This window comes from Armigeres subalbatus, chromosome 3, assembly GCF_024139115.2.
Source record: "Armigeres subalbatus isolate Guangzhou_Male chromosome 3, GZ_Asu_2, whole genome shotgun sequence".
Lineage (NCBI taxonomy): Eukaryota > Metazoa > Arthropoda > Insecta > Diptera > Culicidae > Armigeres > Armigeres subalbatus.
The window spans coordinates 199076422-199088403 of record NC_085141.1 but is presented as its reverse complement, the minus strand read 5'-3'; the positions used below and the strand labels follow the sequence as shown (position 1 = coordinate 199088403).

The 11982-nt window shown below is 40.8% G+C and overlaps 1 protein-coding gene across 1 annotated transcript; it reads right to left on the bottom strand.

Annotated features, from left to right (window-relative positions):
* Positions 1-301: 301 nt before the first annotated feature.
* Positions 302-6272, bottom strand: LOC134222226 (uncharacterized). Its single transcript, XM_062701368.1, has 4 exons — positions 5985-6272; positions 5006-5703; positions 3867-4791; positions 302-481 (listed from the first exon to the last, which is right to left on the bottom strand). Exons 1-4 carry the CDS (start codon positions 6270-6272, stop codon positions 302-304), a joined length of 2091 nt encoding a protein of 696 aa, XP_062557352.1.
* Positions 6273-11982: the final 5710 nt, after the last annotated feature.

Here is an 11982-nt window from a genome sequence, read left to right as displayed (position 1 = left end):
CGGTTCGCGGAACAATGGTAATAAATCTCGTAACGCATGCACTTACTCCAACTCGTTATCCGTACGAAACATAGGGAACTCAGAGGAATGTTCGCTCATTCGAGCAATAAAACGGAACGAAAAGTAATTTAGTTTAGTGAGTATGTTTTATTGCCAACTGGCGTTAAACGTAATGGGAATTCAACCAACTCAACAAAATTCATTTAAAACCGTTTATATTTTAGAGCATTCATTCGTACTGGACGCGATTAGATCGTACGGAATGGGAAAGAGCAAAACATGGCCATGTAACAAAAGCTCTTCACGTACCTGCGCAGGATTTTTGTTGACTCGATGCCGGCAGGAACGATGAGGCTTCGATGTCGTTGACGATGGCGACGATAGCTACGAAGAAGGCGATAACACGATGGCGGTCACCGGCGTGTCCGTACTGCGATTTGGCGCGCAGCGATGGAGATGACCCGTGTGCGATATGGCCGATCTAAAGGTGCGGAGTGAGTGGCGGCTGGAACGGAAGCTTGATTTCGATCGGAGAGAGTGTTGTGGCACTTGGCCTGGATTCCTGGGACGATCGGCTCCGCCGAATAGAGGCACACGTACCCAAGCGACCCGGCTTCGCGTACCTTTCCGGTTCACCGAGCGGGGAGTGGTGCGTCCTCTATCCTTTGGTTAGGATCGAGGTTCGTGGCGTGCAATTGACGACACGCAGAAAGACGAACCTACACTCTCTAAAACGCTGGTCCGAAAATGTAACGTAAAGGACCTTTCCGTCGGCAATTAACGACCGACGTGGAAAATTCGCTACGATTGACTTAGCGACCTCACTCACCTCCGTTTGGCTACCTACTTGAGGCGGGCCTTCGCTTGGCACACGGGTCGGACGGTCCTCGGACGGTCAACGGACGAAGTCGTGGTGGAATACCACGAACGGAATCTCGATGAGATGATGAATGCCGCCGATTAGCGACAGAAAATCCAGCCGTACGAAAAAAGCGCAGGGCGCTGCGTGTCCAACACGAAATCACATTAAATTTAAGGAATTGCTCAACATAATTAGATTTAATTACCTTTTTCGTATCAATTCACTTTAATAAAATTATCTGAGCAGAAAACGCAATCGATTGGACCTCGGTCCACTAAACTAGGAAGAAAAACACAGAACATTTAACACCACTTATTTTTTTAAAACTCACTCACTAATTTTACCTTCAAATTAAACTAAAACTACTCAAGCAAAATCTTAAACTTTCAAGAACTGAACGTAAGTATTTATTTCGCGCACTTCTGCTCTCCAGCCGATTCGTAGACGAAATGAGCGAGTCTGAGTCGTACTTGCGTCAAGAAATTTTGAATCTTTTGAAATTATTTTACTATTCAACTATTCAAACCTGAGCCATCATTCAATTTGATTGTAAAGCATATTCAAATAAAATTGCGCCAACCGATTGGCATGGCGATCGGAGGCATGGCGCCTGTTTGCCGCCTATTTGCAGCTCACATGCGTGCCATAATGAGTTGAGCTTTTATAACAAATACTATAAACTTGAAATTGATACAGGAACGAACAGATTTTACGAACGCAAACGAAACACGACACACGATCATAAATTTAAACTAAATTCAAAATTTATATTTGTTTTATCGGTTCTAATTGAATATTTTTATTTTTATTTTAATCGAAATAAACGTAAAACGTTACATCACCCCAAGCATTTTTATGAAAATTTGATCAAGTATTTGATCAAATTTTCATAACCTACAAAAAAAATAATAAAACGTTGCAAAACTATGAAAAAAAAACATAACTATAAGGAAATTGATCAAAGTAACAATTGCTAAAGTCATTCGTTCATCAACGTACTAAACTCTAATCGATATTTACTCAACCGCACTGAAAAAAAAACATGATCAAACAACGGAACTATTTCCATCAGAAACTTGACCACTTAACGAATCGCAGCCAAATGCATTATCAAAATCTTGTTTTGACCTAATCTGCACTTTGAACTGCTCCTAACTTAACCGAACTGCAGTCAAGTGCATCATCAAAATCTTGTTTTGACCTAAAACTGCACTTGAATCTGCTTAAACGTAACGAACTGCAGCCAAATGCATTATCAGAATCTTGTTCAGACCCAAATTGCATTTGAAACTGCTTAAACGTACTCCTACCAGGTTCACAAATCGAATTCCACCATCAAAATTCAAATTTTGACGATACCGTAGAATTCTAACCAAAAGTTGTATGCAAGTAATACCGAACAGACCTATAACATCGCATGAACTACAATGACAGTTTAGCGAACTGTCACTGTCACTGTCAGTCGCTCCAGGTACGAAAATACTATGTCACCTTGACCTTCATCAAACAGTCAGTCAAAGTGAACTCATCAAAAGTGAGCTGACCGAAGCAGTGGACGCATCGACTCAAAGGAAAAAAAACGGGGAGTAATTTTGTTTTATCAGATGGAAAAATAATTAAACCTATATCTATTTGATCCATTTGATCTTTTTTAAATGAATTTGATGCTTTGTGTGCTTTTTGTTTTGTTTTTACAGGTATCCGGAACATTATGGGCGGATTTACGATGGTGTTTTTATGGATGGATGAAATACAAGATGGAGGGCATTTTACCTATTTCTGGATCTACTAACTATACGGATCAAAACTAAGATGGAAGATGAAAGAACGAAATACGGAATTATACTACTAAATCGGAATCTATCATGAACTAATGTGCTATATCGGAAAAGTTATGTAAGTTGTATTGCAAAATTTTTAATATTTACTTAGGCTTGACAAAATGATTAGATAATGTGTTTATATTTTAGGACGGACAATATTCTTCAAACAAACTACATACAATTTATGGCATGTGTGACGAAAAAGCTCATCGTGATATTTTAGAGAAGCTTTTAGACATGGACGGTTTCATTTCGCAATCTCGTTTAAAAAAAAATGGTGTGTACGATACATTTAAGGTCACTAATATTAAGTTTAAGTAGAAACTTAGGATTTCTTTTAGCCAGACTTTTATTAACTCCGATTATCTTCACTTTTACTGACATTTCCTTCTCCTATACTATTTGTTTACCATCATTTGCGGTGGATTTTCCTGATGTGTTTTGTTTTTATTTTGTGCATTTTCACCAATGTTTCATGCCATAGCTTGATTATCTTTTTTTTTTTCATTTTCTAAACTTCCATAATTTATACACGATTTTTCCTGCAAAATTTATAAAACTGTCCAAAATTTACGCGATTTTTCATGCAAAATTTAGAAAACTGTCAAAGACTTGTTTTCATGCAAAATTTTTAAAACTGTCTAACATTTTTTCATGAAGTTGGCGTGAAATATCCCTAAGTTATTATTATTTTTGTCCACTAGTTCATAGCTGTCTCCTAAGGCTCGTTTTACGAATGCTTCGGTATATTTAGGAGCTAATTTTGCGCAATAGTCCTTTGATTTATCTGACTGGACAGTATTCTTCTTCAGAACTTTCTCGCCCACCTGATAAGATGGAGCATTCTTATTTGAGCGTAAATTGTAGTATTTGGCCTGTTTTTGGTAGGCTTCCGCTAAATTTACCCTAACTTGCTTATACAATTCCTCTCGTTTTTCCGTATCAGTAGTACAAGCTGGTGTAACATTCACATTTCTCAACCTCTCATACTCTGTTCCATTTGAAACCATATTACGACCAAATGTAAGGAAATAAGGTGAGAATTTTGTGGAATCATGAACTGAATTATTTATTGCGCATGCTATTTCCTTCAAATTGTCCGTCCATTGTTTATGGCTTCCCTTTAATGAAGCCCTAATCGCGGTGGTTACCACTTTATTCACCCTCTCAGTATTATTTACTTGAGGGTGGTAAGAGGGTGTTAACCAATGCTTGGTGAATAACCACGTAATACTCCTACAATCTGTGATGACGGTGAATGTAGTACCCTCAATATAATGCCGAAAGTTTTCGACCGCCAACAGTACAGCCAAACACTCCTTTTCTGTGGCAGCATACTTTCTTTGAGTACACGACAGTTTCTTACTATAATAGGCAATTATCCGTTTCTCATTGTCGAACTGCTGTATTAAAGCAGCTCCTACAGCCAATTGAGAAGCATCCGTCTCAATGATGAATGGCCTGGAGTAGTCTGGATTCGCCAACACAGGAGCTGATGTCAAAACGGACTTTAATTCCTCAAGCGCTAAGTCCGCCTCTTCTGACCACTTGAACTTTTTCGACCTTTTCAGTAAGTCCGTAATCGGTGCAGTCAGATGACTGTATCTTGGGATAAACTTCTGATAGAAGCCCATAAGACCCATCAACCTTCTTATGTCCCTTATCGATTTTGGTCTTGGATAGTTCAATATGGGTTCCAATTTCGCACTGTCGATCGACAAGCCATTCTCGGTAAGCAAGTACCCGAGATACTTTACTTGCTTTCGGCAAAATCGACTCTTTTCGACCGAAATAGTAAGTCCAGCCTTTCTGAGCCGAAGAGCAACCTCCTTCAGTAACCGGAAATGTTCTTGCAGCGATTCGGTGGCGATAATAATGTCGTCTAAGTAAATGAAAACGAACGGCTCCAAATCGAACCCTATGGCCAAGTTCATTAAGCGGTTCATTGTGAACGGTGCGTTTTTCAGACCGAAAGGGACCACTTTAAAGCGAAAAAGTCCTTTCGGTGTTCTGAAAGCCGTAAAATTCCTGCAAGATTCCTTCAGCGGAATTTGGAAGTACGCATCCTTGAGGTCCACTATGCTGAAATATTTTGCTTTTTGAAGCCTGTGGAATATCTCAGACATATTCCTCATTGGGTATGCGTCTTTTTTTGTCACGGAATTTATGCGTCGTGAATCGAGGCACACTCTAATTTTCCCATTCGCCTTCCTTACAGGGACAAGTGGACTTGCAAACTCCGATGTGCATTCTTCAATCACATCCAAGGTTTTCCATCGCTCCAGTTCTTCCTCTATTTTTCCCATATTTTGGTGAATACCGATACATAGGTAGATCCCGCATTTTTCCATCAGACGCAAGTTCAATGTCATGCTCCAGCAAATTAGTTTTTCCCAAGTTTCCTGCACTTGTTAAAGGGAAGATCTTTAACACTTCTTCAAACTGTTGTCGCTCTTCCTCAGTCAGAACGTGTTCGGTCTCCACGGTCTCAATCGTCTTCAAAGGGTCTTCTGGTAAATCTAGCGTTGGAACATCTAAGGATTCATCCTCTTCAGGTTTGGATCTGTGCACTATTTGTGGTTCTAATGGATTAACGCACTGCACAGAGAGAACAATCATTTCTTCGTTCGCGACGGCAGATTCTGGTTCGACTCTCAAATGGTTTATCTCGTTTCCTTCCGATGTTGATGTCCACGTGAGTTCCAAATCCTTGGCATTGTCTTCAGATGCCACCATTGGTCGGATTTTGAACGCTCGCCAAAAATCCATACCCAAAATTAAAGTTTTTCGAATTTCAGGGACAATTAGCGTTGGGATTACTTTCGTCAAATTTCCCAGTGTATAAGGAATATTTACATATCCCAAGCAGGTATGCTTTGTATCATCCGCTGTGCAAATCCTAACATTAGATTTTAGTATTTTAAGGCCGTGAGTTTCCAGTAAATTAACTGAACTCAAGACACTGATCGCTGCTCCGGAATCCAACAAGGCGATCACATCTGTGCCCAAAACGTTTACCTTTATGTGAGGGCAAGAGTTAGGGTTTACACGAATCTCAAACAATGACAAGTTTTCAACTTGAGTCAAATTCTCTGCTCTGGGAATCCTTTCAGTAGGCGAGATGTTCAGATTCCCTGGTAAACATCTCGCGCTTAGTTTGTCGATCGCGAATTTTCGTTAATCGACCTCCTCAACAATGGATGATTGTTTTCGCAATTCCTAGTCGTTCTGCCCAATTTTCCGCAAGCGTAACAGAATATCACCTTCTGCTCTCTGCAATCTCTCCAGGTGTGACCTACTTTATGGCAGTTCCAACATGCTATGGGAGCCGAATTGCGTTGTTCTGGCACCTGTAATGACCTATGTGGCTCCTTCTGTGCGGGTCCGCTCTTCGGAATGTTCCTTTGTACTCTTTGGATCATCTGTACAGGATTATCTTCCTCCTCTGAATAGCCGTTATTGCTCTCTTCAGCTTCGACGTGGTGAATTTCATTTCTAGTGGAATTAGGACATCTATAGAAATTCGGATCACTGGCATCTATCTTATGATTGATCCTTATTAAGTGCTCCAGGTCTTCGATGTCCATAGTACATAACTTCGATCGATAATATGGCCGCATGTTCTCCCAAACTAGTTCGAACAACGTACTAGAAGAGAACGGACGCTGCAAACATTGATTGAGTTTTTCAACTTCTGTTACGTATGCGATAAACGTTTCCCCTTTCCGTTGCTTCAATTCCCTGATTTGAGCCTTGATTCCCTATCACGATTTGGATTTCCGTACCGGAATCGAATTTCATCCTCAAACTTACTCCATCTGGTCAGCCTATCTTCACGAGTAAACCACCAATCGTAAGCTTCCCCCTTTAAACGATGGTGTATGTTCCTAAGTAGCTCCTTCTCTGGAACACCCTCATGCCGCGCAAGTTTCTTTATCTTGTACAAGAAATCTTCAACTTGCATTGCTCTACTGTCTCCCGTAAACGTCAGACTCCAGTTCTCCACTCTCGATTTTCTGTAGCGTACAGCACTACATCTCGATGAGCTGCCACTGGACGATGAAGAATATCGTCTGTGCCTACGCCCTTCGCTATTCTGTTGGCGAGTCCCCTTTCGTCGCCGATCCGCTTCAGAATCACTGTCCGACTCACTGTCGTAATGTCTGCGCCTCGATCTCCTCTCATCACGTTTATCGTGCCGTCTTTCTCTTTCTCCCTTTCTTCTGGACCTGCCCTCAGAACGATCACTGCAAAGTGGACTAATAGTTCTCCCACGGTTTTTTCGCTCTATTCTTCTATCCTGCTTTTCTTCTTTCTCCCGTTCCCCTGCAGACTGAAACCTCTCGTTTATACACCTTCTGAAGTTATTTTCGCGTTCATATTCTTCTCTAATATCTCTCTTCTTCTTCCTATCTTCCTGTTTCTGACTAGGATATTTTTGAAAGTAATCCCCTTCTAGGGTGAACTTTCTATTTTCGTTTTTATCAAAAACTTTCCTCTCTTCTCCTGCATGCCTAGAATCTTTCATTTTTGCCCCTTTACCTTCACATTCACCACATTCGCAATCCCCTTGTAAACATCTTAATTCTAATTTATCAAAATTAAACGATTCGAATGAACCTTTAGTAGATGTTTTTGGAGTCTTTGCCTCCGGAACAATCAGACGATATTTAGGCTCTGTTCTGTTCTTTATGCTCCCTTCTTTCACTTCAACCTCTGCCGCGTTAACTGCAGAAGTTGGGTCTGGATTTCTCCACGACCCACTTTCCTCTTTTTTCTTCTCTAACTCTTCCATTTCCTGTAAATCTTCTCTAACGTTCTGACCTAACTCAATTAATATTGCCTCTATCTGTTCACAAGCCTCTTTTCTTGCGAGCGCTTGCTCTTCATCTTCAACTTTTGCGATGGAGACTCGAATTAGATAGTGTCTCAATCTTGAGACCAAAACTCTATCGAACTTAATTCGCAAACTTTCCACTATCTCCTCGACAATTTTGGAAACCTCATGAATAACCTCCGCATATTTATAGGTGCCTTCTCTTGTAGCTTTATATTTCCTATCTTCCATAAATAATCTTCTCAGCAACCTCTTCTTATCTTCCAAACTTTCCCTTCGATCTACCGATTGCTTCCGCAAAAGCAATTCAAAGTCCACTTCCTCTTCCAACAAATGATCCACCTTAGGCAGAATATAATTCGTAGCCATTTTAATTAAAATTTCAATTCAAGGAAATTAAATTCAATTTTTTGTAATTAGGGACAGAAAAATAAAACGAATTCAAAATTATGAAAATTCAAAACAAAATATATATATATATATATTGATGAACGAATGATTTTTAGAAGAAATTCAAGATAACTTAACCTACCAATCCAATTCAATAACTAATAAACTAATAATAAAAATTCAATTCAACTTACGACTAGAAAATTCAAAGGAAATAATAAGGAAAATCATAAATTTAATGTAATGCAAGGAAAAAATTCAATTCATAGACTAAAAACCTAACTAAACTATCAATTCAAACTTAGAACTAGTAAAATGTAAAGAAAAATGTGACGCAAATTTCAATAAAAGAAACGAATTCACTTGAAAATTTTGTAATTTCGCCAGCTAAAATAGCTTTTGAAAGAAATGCAACGTCTTATGACTTTTTACGTGGGCGCCACTGTAACCGTTCGGGGAATATTCTCGAGGTTTTACTAATTCGATGGCTTAAGCGCCACTCTCGAAGAGAGACCACCGGTCGTGTTTGGTTTGCCTGACATTTAAAGAGTATTTCGCTCAGGGAAACTCTCGAACGGTTCGCGGAACAATGGTAATAAATCTCGTAACGCATGCACTTACTCCAACTCGTTATCCGTACGAAACATAGGGAACTCAGAGGGAATGTTCGCTCATTCGAGCAATAAAACGGAACGAAAAGTAATTTAGTTTAGTGAGTATGTTTTATTGCCAACTGGCGTTAAACGTAATGGGAATTCAACCAACTCAACAAAATTCATTTAAAACCGTTTATATTTTAGAGCATTCATTCGTACTGGACGCGATTAGATCGTACGGAATGGGAAAGAGCAAAACATGGCCATGTAACAAAAGCTCTTCACGTACCTGCGCAGGATTTTTGTTGACTCGATGCCGGCAGGAACGATGAGGCTTCGATGTCGTTGACGATGGCGACGATAGCTACGAAGAAGGCGATAACACGATGGCGGTCACCGGCGTGTCCGTACTGCGATTTGGCGCGCAGCGATGGAGATGACCCGTGTGCGATATGGCCGATCTAAAGGTGCGGAGTGAGTGGCGGCTGGAACGGAAGCTTCCGATTTCGATCGGAGAGAGTGTTGTGGCACTTGGCCTGGATTCCCGGGACGATCGGCTCCGCCGAATAGAGGCACACGTACCCAAGCGACCCGGCTTCGCGTACCTTTCCGGTTCACCGAGCGGGGAGTGGTGCGTCCTCTATCCTTTGGTTAGGATCGAGGTTCGTGGCGTGCAATTGACGACACGCAGAAAGACGAACCTACACTCTCTAAAACACTGGTCCGAAAATGTAACGTAAAGGACCTTTCCGTCGGCAATTAACGACCGACGTGGAAAATTCGCTACGATTGACTTAGCGACCTCACTCACCTCCGTTTGGCTACCTACTTGAGGCGGGCCTTCGCTTGGCACACGGGTCGGACGGTCCTCGGACGGTCAACGGACGAAGTCGTGGTGGAATACCACGAACGGAATCTCGATGAGATGATGAATGCCGCCGATTAGCGACAGAAAATCCAGCCGTACGAAAAAAGCGCAGGGCGCTGCGTGTCCAACACGAAATCACATTAAATTTAAGGAATTGCTCAACATAATTAGATTTAATTACCTTTTTTCGTATCAATTCACTTTAATAAAATTATCTGAGCAGAAAACGCAATCGATTGGACCTCGGTCCACTAAACTAGGAAGAAAAACACAGAACATTTAACACCACTTATTTTTTTAAAACTCACTCACTAATTTTACCTTCAAATTAAACTAAAACTACTCAAGCAAAATCTTAAACTTTCAAGAACTGAACGTAAGTATTTATTTCGCGCACTTCTGCTCTCCAGCCGATTCGTAGACGAAATGAGCGAGTCTGAGTCGTACTTGCGTCAAGAAATTTTGAATCTTTTGAAATTATTTTACTATTCAACTATTCAAACCTGAGCCATCATTCAATTTGATTGTAAAGCATATTCAAATAAAATTGCGCCAACCGATTGGCATGGCGATCGGAGGCATGGCGCCTGTTTGCCGCCTATTTGCAGCTCACATGCGTGCCATAATGAGTTGAGCTTTTATAACAAATACTATAAACTTGAAATTGATACAGGAACGAACAGATTTTACGAACGCAAACGAAACACGACACACGATCATAAATTTAAACTAAATTCAAAATTTATATTTGTTTTATCGGTTCTAATTGAATATTTTTATTTTTATTTTAATCGAAATAAACGTAAAACGTTACAAGAGTATACTGTTAGGTTTCATTCTGGTACAGTGTAAATACTAACCATTGCATGTATATATGCACAAGAATATTTGTATGATTCCAGATATAGATGCATTACTGATAAACATTTTAACGTTAGAAAAATAAATTATTTACTGGTACCAGTTGTGATGTTATTTTCCAGTTTTTAGAATGGATTCGGTCCGAAGAATTAAACCATTTGAAATGGTAGCCGATAGATCGAAGTTGCCAACGGAATGGCAGAAGTGGAAGAGGGAACTGGAGCGTTACTTCGACGCGACTGGAGTGTTTACTCAGTGGGAAAAACGTTCGATGCTGCTTCATCTAGCAGGACCGGATATCCAAGAAATTTTTGACCACTTGCCTGGAGTCGATGATATTCCGCAAGTATTAATTGATCCTCCATATTATGAAGTGGCGTTGAGGAAGTTGGACGAACACTTCGAGCACCGTTTAGCCTGGATGCGCAATTGCAGAACAAAATCAGCAAATCTTTCATCAGATTTTTGCAATATTTGTCTGAAAAGGTGTCTCTCATAGTTTTTCCTACGCATTGGCTCGAAGTGTTCGTCCAACTTCCTCAACGCCACTTTATAATATGGAGGATCAATTAATACTTGCGGAATATCATCGACTCCAGGCAAGTGGTCAAAAATTTCTTGGATATCCGGTCCTGCTAGATGAAGCAGCATCGATCGTTTTTCCCACTGTGCCGAGATCTACTGTGGCGTTCTGCAGCCAGAATCCACACAGAATCTATTTTTAGATTTTTCCATTATTCATTGTTGTTGTCGTTGCTGGTCCATCTCGTTGTGAGTCCATTGTGTTCGTTTTGTCCATGTCGTGTATCCAATGATCGTTGCATTGTCCGGTTGCGTTGGAGGAATGCCTCCGAGAAGAACAAGTTGTCAGTCGTCATCAGGCAGCCGTGACGGTGAGGCGTGCACCCCAATACGCCACCGCATAGGCTGCGCATCCGGCGACTGACGAGGGTTTTGGTGGAGGGGCTGGGAATCGAACCCATGACCATTCGCTTATAAGGCGAACGTGTAGCCAACTACGCTACGGGACCCCTCAAATAAAAGGAGTTCTCGTCGAAATTCCGATCGACACAAAAGTTCAACTGGTACAACAGGCTTATCGCCGAGCACCAATATCGTTGGAAGAGCGTATATTCGAGAAGTTACAGTATCTCTTGGACAGGGACATTATCGAAAAAGTCGAAGGACCTTCACCATGGGTATCTCCTCTTGTACCTGTACTGAAGGAGTCAGGCGATGTAATACTTTGTGTGGACATGCGTCAAGCGAATCGCGGAGTTCTACGAGAATATCATCCGTTTCCATTGATTGAAGAGTTACTCGGAAGCGTGAATGGAGCAGTCAAAGATGTAAAAGATGCATATCACCAGCTGGAGTTATCGGAAGGGTCCAGGGTTATAACAACGTTTATAACAAAATATGGCTTGTTTTGATATAAACGCCTAATGTTCGGTATTAGTTGTGCCCCTGAGATTTTTCAAAGGGTTATGGATACAATATTAGCAGGACTCGAAGGAGTAATCGTTTACTTGGATGATGTTATGGTTCACGGGAAAACACAAGAGGAACATGATAGAAGACTGGCGGCTTTACTAAATCGGCTAGATGAATATGGCGTCTTATTGAACAAAGACAAGTGCTTGTTCAATGTTGATAGTTTGGAGTTCCTTGGTCATTTACTAACTACCGAAGGTATCAAACCAACTGATAATCGAGTGTCAGCAATCAAGACCTTTAGGGAACCA

Excerpts from the sequence above, each read along its gene's own strand:
- LOC134222226 (XM_062701368.1), bottom strand. The coding sequence starts at position 6,272 with ATGGACATCGAAGACCTGGAGCACTTAATAAGGATCAATCATAAGATA. Across the intron at positions 4,792-5,005 it reads CGGGATCTACCTATGTATCG|GCTTCAAAAAGCAAAATATT; the intron begins GTATTCACCAAA and ends GATATTCCACAG. Across the intron at positions 482-3,866 it reads CACCCTCTTACCACCCTCAA|ATCGGCCATATCGCACACGG; the intron begins GTAAATAATACT and ends CCGCACCTTTAG.